This window comes from Amblyomma mixtum, chromosome 5 (genome assembly GCF_055824585.1).
Source record: "Amblyomma mixtum isolate Tamu chromosome 5, ASM5582458v1, whole genome shotgun sequence".
NCBI classification, from domain to species: Eukaryota; Metazoa; Arthropoda; class Arachnida; order Ixodida; family Ixodidae; genus Amblyomma; species Amblyomma mixtum.
The window spans coordinates 46,604,812-46,622,936 of record NC_143016.1 but is presented as its reverse complement, the minus strand read 5'-3'; the positions used below and the strand labels follow the sequence as shown (position 1 = coordinate 46,622,936).

General features: G+C 46.6%; 1 protein-coding gene across 1 annotated transcript in view; it reads left to right on the top strand.

Annotated features, from left to right (window-relative positions):
- LOC149341984 (arylsulfatase B-like) overlaps positions 1 to 14,172 on the top strand; it is a 29,937-nt gene extending 15,765 nt beyond the window's left edge. The window contains exons 4-9 of the mRNA XM_089542057.1: positions 2,252 to 2,362; positions 2,864 to 2,989; positions 3,100 to 3,226; positions 9,713 to 10,006; positions 12,490 to 12,917; positions 14,038 to 14,172. Coding sequence (XP_089398183.1) covers positions 2,252 to 2,362; positions 2,864 to 2,989; positions 3,100 to 3,226; positions 9,713 to 10,006; positions 12,490 to 12,917; positions 14,038 to 14,172 — 1,221 coding nt within the window. The remainder of the gene's footprint in view (positions 1 to 2,251; positions 2,363 to 2,863; positions 2,990 to 3,099; positions 3,227 to 9,712; positions 10,007 to 12,489; positions 12,918 to 14,037) is intronic.
- The last annotated feature ends 3,953 nt before the right edge of the window (positions 14,173 to 18,125 follow it).

Here is an 18,125-nt window from a genome sequence, read left to right as displayed (position 1 = left end):
CGAACATTCCTCGTGGGCTCCTTCTCTTCGCATCTCGGCAACGCGGCACTGAACTACGTACTCAGTTACGTCGTACCTAGGTGCACACCTTATCCGCGGCCAAAACTTGTGTTGAGTGGACAAGGTACAAAGGAAAAACGCAGAACAGCGCCGGAGGGAGCGGGGGGGGGGGGGGGGGGGGGGGGGTGGAGGTGCGAGTGCAAGAAGAAAGAGAAATAGAGGTGCCGCGGATTGCCGATGCTCCGGCGGAACCCTCCCCTACGGCACCTATTTTTTCCATCCTTATTTCCCTTTATCTTTTTCCTCGTGATGCTGTTCTCCTTCTATTGAAGCCCCCCCACCCCCACCGCGATGGCTCAGTGGTCAGAGCGCTCGGATACTGAGCCGGCACATCCAGGTCCGAAACCGATTGCGTCGTCCGCGTTTCGATGGAGAAAGAAAAACATTTATTCTAGAGAAAACTACATTGGCCACGAACATGCGATTTCGCTGTGGCGGTGCTCCGAGGAGGCACAGAGACCGACCTTGAGCCGTTGCCTAGCAATCGCCGCAGCTGGCGGACGCCGCGCGCTCACCGCGCCATCTGGCAAGAGGTCACACCGCGCGCCTCGACGCGGAGCCGCCGCCACCGTCTGGTATGACGTCACACCGCTTGCCTCGTCGTTGCGCTCACCTCCGCTCGCTTCGCCAGCTGTGTCGCATGCCTGATAACATGCCGGAGGATTGAAAACCAAGCTATGCCTTCGGATTCGTTACGTATATCCTGGCATAGCCGAGCTAAGCCACTACCAATTTAAAACGACCCATAAACGCGTCCGTGTTCTTATCGGAGAGGGAGTTAATGTTCCTCCCCCCCAGCACGCTGAGCAACTGTTGCAGGAGACTGCCCCAAGAAGAGGCCATTTTGCCGATGACTGCTCCATGAAGAGGCCGTTTTGCCGAGGTGAGAAACTCAGGCCTGCCACCTGGGTATGATGTGAGGGAGTGATCGACGTTGTGTGAGGTTGGCTCTTGGACAGTTCCAGTATGTGTCGACAAGCGTGGGTATGGAGGCACACACTTGGCACTGGGGTGTATTGTGTCCTGCTGTTCAGGTGGCCATGTGCCGTGCGATGTCCGGGCCCGGTAAGATCCCCAGCTGGTCGAAATTATTCCGAAACCTTCCACAGCGGCACCCCTTTCTCTCTTCTTCCATTCCCTCCTTCCTCCCTTCCCATACGGCATGCTTAAGATGTTCTCGTGCAGTCCACCTGCTGCACCTACACCTGCTTTTTCACTTATTATCAGGTGGTTCACGCACGTAGGAACGTTAACATCTAGGTTAGTACTTACCGAAGTGGTTAGCAACATAGCCAACTAAGCCTGTTCGGGAACACGTTTCCCTTCGACCTTATCTGCCATGACGTGCAATTTTCGACAAGCGCTCAACCGCTGTCCATTGCGTTGTATGCCGAGAGAGTTCTCTAAAAAAAATTGGCCTTAAGCTTTCCCTCGCCAATCAGAGGAGCAAGATTTCTAAGCCGAGCTTATTCCTCGAGAAAAGTTATCACAAGGACATCTTCAGTATCCTCTGCTGAAACCGCCTGCCTTCAGAGCGTTGTATTGTGTCCACCAGCAAAAGGATGTCCCGCGTAATAATAAATTTTTAAATCATTCTTTACCCGAGACATGCGATGGCTTGAATGCCCTCCCATAGATGGCCACCAATATAACTGAACAGGATCAGAGCACTGGTGATATACTTGGCCAGTTCAAGTGAAATATGATGTTGGTAAACCATACACTACTCCACCGATGACATAAATTTGCTCCTGTGCCATTATTTATACTTACTCTAATTAGAGGTTTCTCCTTTTGTCTGATTCAATTGTTGCGATTTTACTATCCTCTATTCTGAGAGCTTAAATCACTTATTTCTGTTTGTTTCTTGCATTAGAACCTAAATAACGCGGTGTTAGGATTACTTTCTAATGAGTTATCTTTCGGGCACCAACGGATTACACTAATAATTACCCATCGATAAAAAGCAGTTAAAAAACTTTCCCCCATGCTTTCTTACTTTCAATGACCGTTGGCTTTGATGAAACGTCTGTCTCTTAAGCATTTGTTAACCTCGTAATCGCCCACGTGAATCTCTTTGTTGTGCTCTGTCGGTAGAACGAATGGCTTCACGTATATTTCAGATACGTATACATGTTTTACATGTCTCTCTCATATATTTACAGTCACCCGCACATTGGTCTTATCGCAGTGGCATCTTGGCAGTTACATGAAAACTCTCACGCCAACATTTCGGGGATTCGACAGTTTCTACGGTTGCCTCAACGGCGAAGAAGACTACTACACCCACAGCATAACTTACGTGAGCATATGCCGGTTACGGCTACTGAACGGGTGAGCATATTATGACTTGCAATCTCCGCGATTATTCACTGCCGCCTGTGTACAATAATTAGCCCATGCAGTGATAGCGGTTGTTGCGTTCATTTGGTTTACACAGATGTTTCGCTGCGCCAGCCGCCAAGGCTGCACCGTGTTCTTGTCGCCTGTTAAGAATCCAAGGTTGTAGAGGAGGCCACAATGAGTTACTTCGCTTTCGAAAGAGTTCCTCGTCCATCTGGGTGTGTCAAAGCGCCCTCCAGCCCTTATATTACTGTGCCGCGAAAACCATCAAAGATTCTATGTTTGGAATAAGGATGTTTTTTATCATTACGCTAAAAGAGAACAATGTTTCTTTATTTTGCTACGGCCTAAGCCTTCTACTAGCCAGCTGGATTGAAAAAAATACACTTGTTACGGTATCCATGAATGTGTCCCTCTACCCTCTGAAAAATATTTCTGATTGATCCGTGTTGGTGAGCAGGAAAACCACACTGGCCTCGACTTCTGGTTAAACGTGGAACCTCGCTGGACGGACGACGGAATTTACTCAACGACGCTTTACACCCAGAGAGCTCAGTACCTGATCCGCAACAGACAAAAGGATAAGGTGAGGCAGTCGAACTCCTGGTTCACGATGGGAGTATTTGGGTGTCCTGTCTGTCGAACCGTTATTTAACAGGTTTTGCGTGACGCTGCGTATTTCTTTTCGTCCCGCAGCCGCTGTTTCTGCTCCTGAGCTACCAGGCAACGCATGGAACGGACGGCCCCATACCTCTTGAAGCGCCGCAGGAGAATATTGACAAGTTTCCCTACATAGGAGAAGAAAGCCGGACCATTTACGCAGGTCAGTGAGCTTCGTAGTTACTGCGAGGGCCATTCACACGTCTTTGTGAAACCTGCGTGGTAAATTTGTGCTAGCGCTGCGCACTGAAAGCTGTGGTGTCATCGCTTGCCACGTGCTTACTTACTCTGCGTGAGCCATGCTTCAATCTGATTACGAACAGGCAGTCATAGAGACATTAGTGATAAATCCTCAATACTGTGAAGACAAATTTGAAATCGTGAATACTGCCAAGAGCTGAACGCTTCCATAAAAATCCACTATTACTGCGCCTATTACTATTATGCACTATTACTCAGCCCCCACGGTATTATTAATGCAGCGTTATATGACTGTCGCGTCAGCAAAAAGTGCCCGCAAATTTGTCCACATGAAATGTTCGTTCTCAGAAGATGAATGTTTGCAAATGGGTTAAGTTTATGACAAAATGTTGCGGTGGGAAAATTTGGTTGATGAGGTGTACATAGTTAATTAATTAAACGCGAAGAAACGCGAAAAAGTACACTTAGATGTCTAAATAGCCATGGACGTCGATGTAGTACGTGGACGTCAGAACAGCCGCGGACGTCGGTGTAGGGTGTGGACGTATTGCTTTCGCACTGTTACAGCACGCGTCGCAGCAGTAATCCCAATTTTTTTTAGACATACGGCAAGAGTGAACTTGCCGCGTGTTATCTTCGTTGTCGTCTAGTGGAGTGCGCGCTGGCCCGTGATCCTGTGACGGGCCCGTGCCTGCCGCCCGCGCCTTGTGCTTCTAGTTATCTTCGTTGCCATTAAGTGGCGAGCGGTCGCAATAAGACTCGTGCCTAATACGTAGAAACGCCTCTCAGGAAGACATATTCAAATTTTCATGACCTGCCTCACCAGTTTCAATCGTTCCCCCTCAGAAAATCAATATTGGTGACGACTTCAACGGTAATGTAATCAAACACGTCCAATTCGTCGTCGACGCCGCATCAGGGGATTTCGCACTTGAAACCAATCCAACTCAGTCGTCAACTCTACGAAGCAAGTGTATCGATCTACATTTCTGCAGGCAGTGCAGTGCAAAAGAGATTACACCCTTATGCACACTCTCCTTACCGCAAAGACGGCATAACGCGGGAAAGCATTTTCATGCTTGTTTGTCTTTCCTCGAAGCCGTTGGCACGCGGCTTCATCCCTTTGATCATGATGCGAAAAGCAACCAGTTGTACCTCGAATCACGGCAGCCACGCTCAAGGGCTTGTATATTGTTCGGAATTGCTACGGTACTTTGCGCCTTGTCTCCAAAGTTCTTTGCCAGCTTTAAATTCAGAGGGCCGAGACGAGTTGGGTTTCTGTTCTTCGACAACCGCCGAGAACGTTTGCTGCTGTCACCTCCGCTGAGTTGTTCAGTTCTTTCTGGGCGCGAATCAGCCCAATAAAGAATTAAGCATCCCTTCAGTTCGCTCGACCATTGTTCACAACGTCGTCAGCACCACCTGAAAACGTGTAGAGGTGCCGCACCATCAAGCAGCCGTGCTTCTGAAGATGTGTCTGATGCCCAGTCCTCGTCGCCCGTCTTCCAAGATCCCCGAGAGCGGCCTACTTTCCACGGCCTGCCCAAGGGAGGTGTTGAGGAACTGTTACACAAGAGTGATCGTGCAGTGACGTGCAAGATGGTGGGGCGACCAGACAAAACTTCAGTCTATGTTCTTCGCTGCAGATGGCTAAGCCCAAGTAAGCAGAAGTCTTTTCCGACCAGGGTGGAATTCAAGAAAGGAGTGGTGAAAGTATTCACCAACATTCTGGAGCCGCCGCGGTGGCTCATTTTTTATGCTGCTCGGCTGCTGACCCGAAAAACGAGGGTTCGAGGGCCTTTAAAGGAGAAATTCTAGAGGCCCGTCTACTGTGCGCACAGTGCACGTTGCAGTGCAGTATACAGTGCACGTTAAAGAACCCCAGGCGGTTTAAATTACCAGCAGACCTCCTCTACCAAAACCAAAGCCAACATTCTCCTCAAAAACAAAAACAAACGGGGTTGCTGCTTCAGGCACGCCGTCCACTACCAAACGACACAGTCACTGCTAACGCTGAAATAACACGCCTCTTCTATGGCGCAGGCACTGAAAAGGAATAAGAGAAGAATGTCGAGTCCTTCAGGCGTGGCGTTAAGGCGCACCTTTTCGTACGTCTCATACGGAACACGTCGAAGATCGTTGCCAAATACACCACTGCCCTGCTGAAAAAAAGTTCTATGATGCAATAACCTCATAGATCATTCATCATAGAATATCATACAATCTGTATGACATATCATACGAATTGTATGATATGTCATACAGATTGTATGATATTCTATGATGAATGATCTATGAGGTTATTGCATCATAGAACTTTTTTCAGCAGGGTGAAGTACCTGCCACCGAGATGACCCTGTACACCCGATCTCGCCGGTACCGCCGGCAGCTACATCGCTTTTGAATGAGCCAACCGGACACTTTGACGACACACAATAAGAGTTTGTGGGAGGTTATCCGCAAAATCATTCGCGAAAAGCTTCGCAGAATGCGCCCATCATCAGCGCTGCCTCAAGCCCTTGCGACTGCTGATGTCGTTCGCAAGTAGGTGCAGCAAGAGCTAGGTGTTCCGAAAAAGGCGACAGCTTCAGTAGAACCAGCTGCCATGTAAGTCATGGCAGCTGCCCACAGCTAGAGACACTCAAACCCGAACCAGCAACCTTAAGTGCCAACCCAGCGACCACAACCAGCGGCCAGTTCAAACATGGAGCAACTAGCCATGCCTAGAACAGTACGCGTCTGGCGGACCTCTGATTAACGGCGTCTGCTTTGCTTCCGCCGTGGTGAACCCCATTACATTCTTCCGCACTGCCCCTACAGAAGACTGGGCCTATGTGGCCCCTGAACTGACGACTCATTACAATGCCCCGGCAAACAATTCGCGAGTAACCGCGCCGAGAGGAGTACTTGTCATTAAGCCGTCTCTCCCACTTACCAGTGCTGTCCACACTAGAGGTTGAGGTTGCGGTAGTTGTTACCTACTGAAGGTGTTAGCCTTGCAATTATTCTGTCCGCAATAGGTCCATAGTAGCGACACTAAGATATTAATTAAAGTTGGAAATTCTCGGCACACATTTGTGACCTCTGAGGTCTACACCGGCATGCGTACAGTCCCTACATCTCTGGAATCTTGGTCACAGTCTCGAAGAAATTTCGCAAGAATGTGGGAAGCTTCCTTTCTGTATGAGTGGTGTCCGCGCGGGTATACATGGTCTAGAAATGAGCCATATGGCGCTCGGGCCCCTCTTGAGGAAAGCGAGCGGCATGCACCTTTCCGCGGTGAAATCCGGGCAGCTCATGTGATAATTTGTTAATCACCACCCACATCACATGAAGAACACAGCGGAGGCGATGCCAGGCCCGTCTTGTGCATCCACGCTAGAGTACGGGCTGAACCCGTGCGAATGCGGTGCGGTAAAGTACCTTGAGGTCTATACAGTCCCTTGGTTACACACGGTTGGTTTGGGAGAACACCCCAGGGATCTGAAATGGCTGAGGACCGTTTCTTTGAAGCATCTCTTGACATCCTGAGAGACTTTTTTTTTGATGGACATGCAGAGAGAGCTTTATAGGCGAGGCTTCTCGCCACCTCGTTGCCATATACATCTACGTGCGTGGTATACCCATTGGAAACGTAATTTCTACAGTTCAGATTATGCTCCATGCACAGATATTTAGGAGACAACTTTTCAGTGAGAAGCTATGAAGGGTAGATTTCGAATATGTCATAAAGACAATACGTCGAGCCGGAAAAAAACCTTAGACTTCTTAAAGCCTCTTCAATGGCCACACTTTCAGCCGTTGGGGAGGGCATAACTCCAGCAAGGCGGAGAGACCAGGAAATATTCAATGAGATATGAATTGCCGCAGCACTAGCTTCGCTGATCATGTCCCCAGAATGTTAGTGAAAACTTGGAGATGGTGAGCATATTTTATTTTAATAGGTTGAAGAATGAGAGGGCGCGTTTCCCCCAAAGAAGTACTCCGCTTAGCACGAACGCAGAGATAATTAGTGCACTGTTGAAATTATCAGATCATCAAAGTGGGTTTAACCACTAGCTTCGTCTCCGAACTTGATACCTAGGACACTAAGAGTTTTAAATGCCAAGTAAGACCAGGACTAAAGTCAGGGCTCGTCCAGCTGCCGTCTCACCAAGACGACCAAGCTGCAATGAAGCCGCACGGTAAGAGGTTTAGGTAATGACTGGCAAAGAACTTGTCTGTTCCAGGCCCACTGCGGAACTTAAAGGGCTATTCTTGGACTATTTCGGTGCAAAATTTCAAAGCGGTCGATCTCTAAAGCAAAGGGGGATTTTAAAGGCGACTCTCACATTATGCAACTCACCACTAGGGCCGCTGTAGTCTGACCATTGAGGGGAGTAAATTTTCTAATTGTTCATCTGCGATTCATCGGATCGCATATTGTTTAGAATACACTATATGACTATGTTACAGCATTCTGTAGAATGGAGGTAATGTGTGTCGACGGACCAGAGGTATTAAAGGGCACCTGCCTAGGGTCCGGCCATTTCTGAAAAAGAAGCCCAGTGCATAGATGAGGCATCGAAGATACTAGAGCCATGCGGGCCCCGAAAAGCTGTAAAAATTCAAATGAAAGCCCGGTCGTTCTTACCTTCCACCAGCAAAAGTCCGCGCCCTCTACTCTGGCTCGTTTGACGTCATACGGGTCACTTTCGCTAAAGGCATTCCATTGGTGCGTCGTTTTGACTGACGGGAGAAGGATGGGCGTAGCCGGGGCGTCGCATCGTCTGCGTAACGGTTTCCGCAGCGCCTTCCGTTTTGGCCCATGCCTACAAACCCGCAATGTACTGCATACTGCTACTGACCAATGTACTGCATACTGCTAGGAGGAAGATAACATTGCAGGAGTCACAATTAAAGTTGCCATTGAATTTACATTTAAAACCTGAGGCTGTTCTTATTGCACAGCTTGTTGTTTGCATATGTTTGCAGACCTGGCATCTACTTTTTGCGCAGGGTCGGCACTCCAACCGGAGGTGGTTATATGTTTTTGAGTGTACTAGAAGGTTTTGAATTTTTTTCGGTTGTCTGTAGACTACGTGAGGGGGAGTAGTGAAAATCTTGGCGAGGCGCTCACCTTTCTTTTTTTTTTCTCTCTTTGTTTGTGGGTGTGTGCATGTGAGCGCATCTACAACCCACGTATGTCTAGTTAAATTTCACTCGGCCCGCCTTGGCTCATCGTGCCAAAGAAGTTCCACATGGCGGAAGTCCCCACCCTTTCCACATTTTTTCGTTGTATTTTGTTTGCTCGTTTAAGTCGACTACACGTGAGTGCATCTCATATCTATTCTGTGCTTCGGCCCCTGTCTGTTTCCATACACTTCACTTGCTGCCGCTACGTTACGACTCAGGCCGCCGTCCATTCTTCCCTCCAGCACTTTTTTTTCTCCCCTTCTTTTTCCCCTCGATCGCAGACCTGGTTGGCGGGTGGCGACATTTACTCCCCCCCCCCCCCCCCCCCCTGCCTGTTCCGTTTGTGGATCTCTTTTTTTTCTGCGTCGGCTCGCAATAAATGCTTACCTAAATGAAGCGTTTCTCAATTTCGCATTTTACCTCTAGCAACCAAGACCGTTTATCTTTTTTCATATATATATATATATTTTCTATAATTTCTGACGCTTCTTGCTGTTCGCTCTCTATTAGAGACGCTAGCGCAATTCCTCCTTCAGTTACGTTCCCAGCCGATGGCGGACCAGTTAGGGCGTCTGCGCAGGTTTCTCCAATTAGCCGGGAAGGAAGCTGCTCCCGCTTTCGTCCTCCTGACCGATGAGCTAGCGCACCTCAAACACATTTTAACTAAAGACACTAAATCGTCCGTCATTTTTGAAGCGAAAAGCTTCACTACACGCACCACAGCCGAGCTTCGCGTGAGCCGTCGGAGCCAAGATTTGCTACAGCTGCGCATGCGCGAAACCGAGCGATGTCACGCGTGGCGCAGGTGGCCGCAGCCGGCGCCGCGCCGACTCCGCCGCCTGACCTTTTCTGCGCAGCCACGCGCTACTGCGCATGTGCGCCGCCTCCTCACTGCCGCTTCTACTGCGCGCTCGCCTCCTCGCCACCGTTGGACCTTTCGTTGCAGCCGCCTGTTTACCACAGTTAGTACGCAAGCGAAAGGAAGGCTATATAACGCGCTTGCCTATCAGTGCTTTGTGCGCGAACTGCGACAGCCATGGCGTGAAACAAATCATAACTGCAGCTTTTCGCTGTGTATATCCAGGCTTAACCAGAGCTAAGCCACTGCCAATTTTTTCTTGTTTGCGTCTCGCTTCTTACTATTAACCAAAGATGCTAGGAACACTATGAATAGTACTCTAATGAAAGCGTTACCCTATTTTCGCAAAACGCCAAAGGTACACTCCATCCAGCGAGGCCCCAATGCTATCCATGTGCGCCATCTTTACTGCAGGCATGATGGACGTGCTGGACCAATCTGTAGGAGAGGTGTTCCGGACGCTCAGCGAAGAAGGAATGCTAGACAACGTCGTCGTCATCTTCATGAGCGACAACGGCGGCACACCGTTTGGCAGCCACTCCAGCCGCAGCTTCAACTGGCCGCTGCGAGGAACAAAGGCGTCTGTGTGGGAAGGTTCAACAAGGGTGCCAGCTTTCATCCGGAGTCCTCTGCTTTCTAGGAGACGAATGGTGTCCCACCAGCTCATGCATTTCACGGACTGGTTCCCGACACTCTACAGGATAGCCGGTTGGTGCCATGATGTTCATTCATTCGTAATGCAAGCTATGTGGAAGTAAATGATAGGCGTGAGCTTAAGACAGGAATAGAATAACGCTGGCCAGAAAGAACTTGAGTTCATGATGCCCTGCTTGAATTCAAGAAGAAATGGGAAAGAGCATGGCTAGGAGTGCGAAGGCAAGATAACCGGTTGTTCCTTACAGTAAGTGGAATGCCAGAGAAGGCAAGCGTAGCAGAGGGTGGCAGAAATACATGTGGGCGTATGAGATTAGAGGGGCCTACAGGGATAAAGGAATCGCAGGTGCATCAGCACAGGAGGTCATTTGGATGCGCCTTTGCTCTACTGAGGACGCGGTTAGGCTGATAAAAATACGAGGGAATTTCTTGGCATATCTCCCTGCGCTTTCGTGGTATCGTATGGTTTGTGTCGAATGCCATTAGTGGAACGCCCGTGTGAGGTATACAGAAAGCTACCGGCAGTCACACTTCCTGCTATTTCGTATTCGTAAGACCTGGCCGCCCAGTAAGACTACAGTCAAGAAAGGAGTAAACAATGGGTACTGGCGCACTGTAAACAAGCAGATTTCTCAAAAAGCAAAACGTTCTCTCCTTTTATTTCTGCTTTTATTCTCTCCAACGTACGTCCTCTGTCTTTAGGACATGAAAACTGGTACAAAAAGAGACACTGCCTCGTTGTTCATTATCAAAGAGCTAGCGAACTGAACCCTCGTCGATACACAACGAACCGCTTACATACTTCTCTCGAAGCCTTGGTGCAAGTATCGATTTCTGGGTCTTACTATGCGAAAAGAACGTAAAACATTTACGGAATATTGCATTCGAGTTCAGCGCCATAACAAAACTCAGTGGGAGAGAGAAAGTTGCAGTGCTGCACTGGCTGGTCATGATTAACGACTGGAAATAGCATCTTCCTCAGGTTTACATCTTTCGCTTTAGAATTCTAGAATGCTTAGCGTTGCTGATATATCATCCTTACATCATCGTCCTTGATGCTGGCACATCAACGAGCAAATTTACAAATAATATAATCAACTTGCAAACTACATGTCTGGGTGTCAGTAACAACTGTCGTTAAAAAGACAAGGATAGGGGTAGCATACTTATGGACCAAATGCTGGCCAAAAAAACAAGAATCCAGTTAAATGTTAACAGATTAGCCCTTAACACGTCAACGGTACCAGATTAGACAAAGGTCGTAGAGTAAAGGGCTAGTCAGTTAAATGTATGCAAACGATATTGTGCTGTTAGCAGATAGCCAGGCGGTGCAGCCTTTACTTTTAGCGCGATTAAGCAGGTCCGATGATTTTCAACGATTCAACTGATCAAGTGCTTACAATACAAGGCCATGAGGTGCCCTTAGGAGAAGGGTGTGAAGTGGTGAGGTGTCTGCAAAATATTAATGATGCCAGGGCTTACTTTTGGGTATGCGGTTTTGTGCCAAACGGCGATAGTTCCGTAGAGACTAAAAATAAATCATAGAGGTGTTGGAACATTAGCACTAGATGGCCATGGCAAAACCGCAAAAGAGCCAGTACAAGGGCACATGGACTGGACATCGCTCAAAGCCCAGAAAGCTCAGAGTAAATTATTATATGAAGAACGCTTGAGAAAACTGGACGACAAGAGCTGGCAGTTAAGGTAATTAAATACTTATGCAGAAAAAGCGTTCAGTCGCAGTGGCGGAAAAGGAATAGGAAACTTACCAGTAAGTATGCTGGTAAGTTGCACGCGCGGAGAAATAAAGAGCTTTAAGCGGCAGCAAAAAAGCACAGAAGGTAAAAACTAGATTGATTCAATGGAAAAGAAGCCGACTGTAGACCTATATCGGTGTTCGAAAAGGCTGATCAGGAAAGAATCCTTTTATGATAACTCAAAAGGCAGTTTCCTACACTTCGAAGCTGGATCAGGGCATCTTAGAACGCGTAACTAAAAAAGAAATTTACCATGAAGATGACACATGCACAGCATAGGTTAAATCTGCACAAGGGATTGAACGTCCTGTACCTCAATGTAGTGGTATCCCTGCGGATGTCCATGCAGGCACAGTCACTCTCCTCGAGGCCCTAAGGCTTAGAGATAGAAATGGTCATGTGAATAAATCTGCGGTGGAGCTTGGCAAAAAGCTATTTGAAGGTAGGTGGCTCAAAACCAGAGTGGTGACGTAAGGTTAGAAGTGTGCGATTAAGAAATGCATTTAAAGAAACTGGCGAATTAATAGCTCCATTAATTAAACAGATAAAGAAATCCCAGCATGGTGGCAACTGCCCACCCATCCATTCAACCATCAGACCGCCCACCCGTCCGTCCCCCAATCCGTGGGTTCATGCGTGTGTCCGCGTGCGTGCGTGTATGCGCGTGAGTCCGTGCGTGCGCGCATTCAGGGGCAATTGCACTGTCATATTATACGCAGTCTAGAAACTCGCTACAGATTTACTTGTCTTCCCTCCTACGTCACGGACTTGTGCTTTCAGGGGGCGACCCAGACAGCCTAGGAGATGTGGACGGCCTCGACATGTGGCGCCACCTGTCGACAGGTGCGCCGTCACCACGCACGGAGATGCTTTACAACATTGACTCCTCATCGGCGGCTATTCGTAACTCGCGGTACAAGTTAGTGCTGGACACGACAGAAGAAGACAATGGCCGCTACCCGACAGCTGGGGGCCGCCGCCCTTACAACGACCTCGACCAGCTGCTTGCCCAGTCGACAGCGGCAGCTGTGCTGAGGGACCTGTACAAGATTGATCACCTCAGGTTTCCAAGAGGATGGAGACAGCGAGCCACCCTTACCTGCGGCCATGGGAGAAGGAAAAACTTTTCTCCTGCCGATGGTGTATTCCTCTTCGATATCATCAAAGACCCGTGTGAGCTGAACAATCTGGCCGACTCACTTCCAGAGGTTAGTGTCCAAGAATATCACTGCGACGTCCTGCCTTTCAGCTTGTTCTGTCTTGATATCAAATATCAAATATTGCCGAGTATGAGAAGAATATTGGTTCTAAGGGGTGAATTCTGCGTTCATTCGTATCGTTTACGTAAGGCGATTCTAAAGCGTTATTACAGGCAGATTTTTATAAAAGAAAATGTAATAATTAAAACGCTGTCGGGTATAAGAATAATGGAATAAGTGGAATCTCGGATACTGCATGCATGCGTGCGGTATTAGAACGTCAGATGCGGCTGCTGCGTAGCTACGTGTCATCGATCAAATGTGGTTGCTGTCGGCCTAGTATATTAGGCCTTTCAACTCCAAATTATTTCCCGAAAAATGTGCCAAAACAGCCGCATCTTTTTTGCGATTTTTTATGAAAATAGATTTTGTCAGGCTTAAGACACGCGCTAAAAGTGCGAAACACTTTTCATTGGCAACTACCATCCTATAGTGCCGAAATTTGCAACCAACTGCTTTGCCGACCGTAACACGTCTTTGGTGGGCGGAGGAGCAAAATATCCGGCGGGACGATTGTGACTCGTCATTAGTTATTTTGGTGCAATGTCCCCTGACGAGTAGAACTCCACTTGGTGTTTAAAGGATTCAGGGGCCTAGTTTGGACGCTGCTTCTTCTATTGGTCCTTATTTATTTAGCAGTACAAGGCCGTACCTCTGCAGATATTGACGTGCTAAATAAAACACTCTTGCAAAACAGCGAAAATGGAAGGGTCACCAGTCGCGTCGAAATTGAGGCAACTAGTCAAGTTCGAAACAGGTTCACTGCAGGGAAAATTGTTGTGCATCAGTACTTAATGATGAAGTATTTCCTTTCAGGCGTCAAATCATGAGAGCTACATATGAACGCCGTGCCTCTGCGTTGAATAAATCTGGTGCACCTCGTAATTTTTTAGCACACAGCCCTCCTCACGCACTTCCCGATATATAGGAAGTTTGTTCTCCACTACGAATATATACCGACCGTTAACCCTTTTGAGCAGTAGTTGCGAAATGATAGCGCACCCTGGACTTCCAATCCTTCACATTAACGCATTTCGCTCTTATAGCTGCATGTTGATTTCTTTCACAGGTTGTATCTGCCTTGAAGAAGCGCATAGACGCGTACGCAGCAGTCTCTGTACCCCCGAAAAACAAGCCGTTCGATCCTGCAAGCTTACCTGAGAAACACAATGGGACTTGGGCGCCGTGGATTGAGCCATCGTAGCGCACGCATCCATTTCGATCAATTACTCGTCCTCAAGACCTGCGACGAATCCTCAATACCTGAAGATAAACTATTTCACGATAGTGTCATGTGCGCCCGAACAGCACGGCATGCGTATATTGCACTCCAGCGCTTGTTGCTTTTTTTTTTCTGAACAATTAAATTTCTGCAAGCAACTGAGAATGCTTCAAGAATACTTCCTTGAACATTTGTAAAACACTTCTAAGAAGTGTACATGATCTCAATGATAACAATTTATGCGCTATACATTTCGTACATGTACGCGTTGTATCTTTTTCTACGTGTACGACAGCAAATTCTAGACTGTAGCCTGGTTGATTTCATTGCATTTGGCTGGCCGTTAATCCTGATCTGTTTAGCTGAAGACGCTTTCTTATATGACGGGCTAGTTTCTGGACATGTCTTCAGTTTGTATCTTTGAACAGGTGGAAACAGGAATCAAGATCATGGCATTGATTTTTGCAGCTGGAAAGGTATTCCAGTTGGAGCCGGTTATCAGAAGAAAGGTTGGCAGCTTTCTTAGTAACTAAATTAAATCTCCTACACTAAGTTATAAATATTTATGTAATTCAGAAATTGGCTTCGGAAACACGTACATTTCGCCAGTGAACTCGATTGAACAGAGCGTAGCGAGTAAATTATGTTTTAGATAATTAAAATACACGCAGGGTTCACTCATAGAAGGATGAAGCAATGCTTGATTTTTTCAAAGCTGTTCACTTCAGCGAGAAGACTGCGCTATTATCTGCCTTTTCCACAGCACTTTTTACAACCAGCAATGCTTGCAATGTCTCGTGCCCTTCCTCACTTGTCACCTACAAGGCTCACAGCTTAAAAAGTCCCGAATCGCCTTAATAGTTGCTCGGTGTTTTAATTAAATGGACAGCAATGCCCAAACTTAGACAATGCGACAGAAACCTGCGGGCCGAGACCCTGCAATTCAGCTCTTACGCGAGGCTTCTACTCTGCCTTTTTTTTTTCTCTTCCTTTTGGATAATGTGCTGCCCCAGACTAGTAGATGCAGATCTGTCTGCTTTCTGTTAAAAAAAAAGGCTTGTCTAAGGCATTAAGGGTGTACTTGACTGTGTGCAGGAAAGTAGCAAAGCGAAACAATGCGGATAAAATAATTTATTTTAATATGCGCAACCTAGATTCCCGAGACTATTGCAAGCGTCAAAAGCATTGCACATAAAATGGGATCCAGCAGAACACCCCTCAAGCGTTATTATCAACAAGACACGTAGTCAACTTGGTAGTCCTAACATTCGCCTTCTGACGGCATGATGCCGCAGGAGCGGCTTGCGTACACTCGTCTTGCCGTGAGGCAGAAGACGGCAGACGAACGCGTAAGGGCACGTCACTCCACCAACTGCAGTAAATCGAAACTAGCATGTAGAAGTTTCGCGATACCAAATCGCTAAAGGCGAATTGGTGAATGCTATATTATACGCAAGGATTACTATCGTTATGCTTATTGTTGGTAGCAAAAGAAAAGAAGAAGAAAGATATGCGAACGACAAACTTGCTATTCCTTATCCTTTGAAGTTGCCTATCGCGGTTTCCACGGGGTGTTGCTGACCCCTCTAAAATAAAACCCTGCAGCAAAAGCAAAGAAATGACTAAGAATTAATTTGTCAGAGGAAAGAACAATTCAAATAATGAGTTTTACCAATTGCTTTTACTAGCGAGGTCTGACATAACCCGAGGCTAATGTCAGATAGTAACCATGCCAATATAGGTGACACTCGCCGATGTCGTGGGAGCCATATGAAACGTACGAGTCGGCTATTTGACAAGTGAATCCTACAGCTGACATTTAATCGTTGCGACTCTGCTTGCATTAGCCTAGCTGTCCAAGAGGAGTTGTGCTGAAGAAGCACACATGCGAGGTAATTAAAAGCTCCGGCGGAATTAGTTTATTCCTTTGGGAAAGAGTAAAGAGCAATGAACACGGCACGGCTGACAGCAAAGACGGTTAAAGTGCTCCTAACATCTGCCTTATTCTTAGAAAAGACACGCGAACATTTATGCTACTACGCATGCATGCGACGCGCGCAGTTCAGATCGAACTTAATACAAATACATGGTGACAATTAAAATCGCCCACGAAACACAATTGAACGTTGTACAAAGGCAAATAAGGCTACATTAAATCCTATTTTGTCGTATTCACTCTTGTCCCTGTTTTCTTCACGCTGTTGTTTCATAATGAATCGGTACCAATTCGTATTTCAAATAACAGAGCGCAAGTGAAACACTTACCAAATACGGTTAATGTCATTTGTTTCCATTTATTAGCGAAATATTGTGCTCCCGCTGGCGATCATTAGTCAACGTCTTGGGTTTCAGAAGCTACGCCAACGTTACACTCAACAAATCGTTTCGATTGAGGCTCTCCACACGTGTTGGTCTGGTTAACATTGGCTTTATTTATTCGAAAACAAAGCCACCCCGTTGTCTGGGCGAAAAAATGATGGTACAAACTTTATGCCGTGTGAAAACCTTCAGGTTATGCCACAATCGGTGTGAATAGAGAACAACCTGTGTCCGTTTCCAATGGGGGATGAACGATATTCAAATAAGAAAACTCGGAGGCTAAATCCGAACTGCGCCTGTATTACCCTAATAGTTGGGATGTAACCGGACCAGTTTGCGTACTAGATATGACAAGCTCCTTCGAAACTATTATGTGTTATTAGTTCATAACCAAACCACTAAAGAAGTATTTTCCCTTAACATTCGAAAAAAAAAAATGAAATCATTCCTGTTAATTTTGGTATTCTGTTTGGCAGCTTGTGTTTTCTTTCCTGTTTCTTTTTTGTTTTTTACGAAGTCGGTTTGTTTTTCTTTTTATGATCATTTCTGTTGCAGTGCCTGTTTTTGTGACAGTACAGTCCTGTTATGTTACCTGCTTACGGAAGCGGCCATTCAAGCCTTTTTGAGGCTTCGACAGGGCTGCATTTGTATTTATTTGCAGGAAATAAACAATACCTTTATTACTATTATTATTATTCCGACAGATTTCCATGACGTCGCGGTGAATTCCCTAACACCTTCTAGTGTGAACCGCAGAGGCTGTCGACTGCAAGAGGGTTAAACACTGATTAATCGCACAAGTTGCGATGCCATGAACATCCGTCGATGCCACTGACTGGATGGCTTCAATAAGAACGATTTGCCGCGGTCTTGAGTTGCACCCGGGTATAGAGCTTTAAGTATTTCTGACTAATCAAGAAAATTTTGATCGGTTTTTTGAAAAAGTGTCACCTCGCTCCAACAGATTTGAGAGTAAGTAAGTGAGAGCGAGGCTTAGCCGCCTACAACGACATCCATGTCGTAAGTGTGCGCCATATGACAGTCCATGGTTGTTGGGAACGTTTTACTTTAAATAAATTATTAACTCTGAGGTAGCATGCTACTACGTACCTTTTGTCGTTGAGACTGGTGTACAGTCCTCCCAATAGTCCCAGAGGTATTCGCAACGACCACGGTATTCAATAATGATGATAGTACTATTGATGGGGCATATGACGATGTTCTATATAGTCGGCTGATTTTTTTTTTTGAATTGTAGATTTGGTCTAAAAGCAGAAATCGCAAAAATTTATTAGGACAGGTTAGGTAAGTCTTTCTAAACAAGCTGTCAACCTTGTAAAATAAACCAAGTACGAAAGCGATGATCCAGGGCCATTAACTTGTTTTTCTGAAAAAAATATTCATTGCATGAATTAAAGGACCTGTATTTATGTCGTGCGACAGGCATGCTGATCAGTGTTGATGCATGTGTTATAAATATTTTTTTTTGCGAATTCAGATGTAACCAGGAATGCACTGAGCTAGTAAACTGCACTGCGATTCCGAGTGGTGCTTTGGTCTTATATTTCACTGCGTTCTTTGGATTCCTCATGTCAAAGCTTATCCTTCACCTTTCA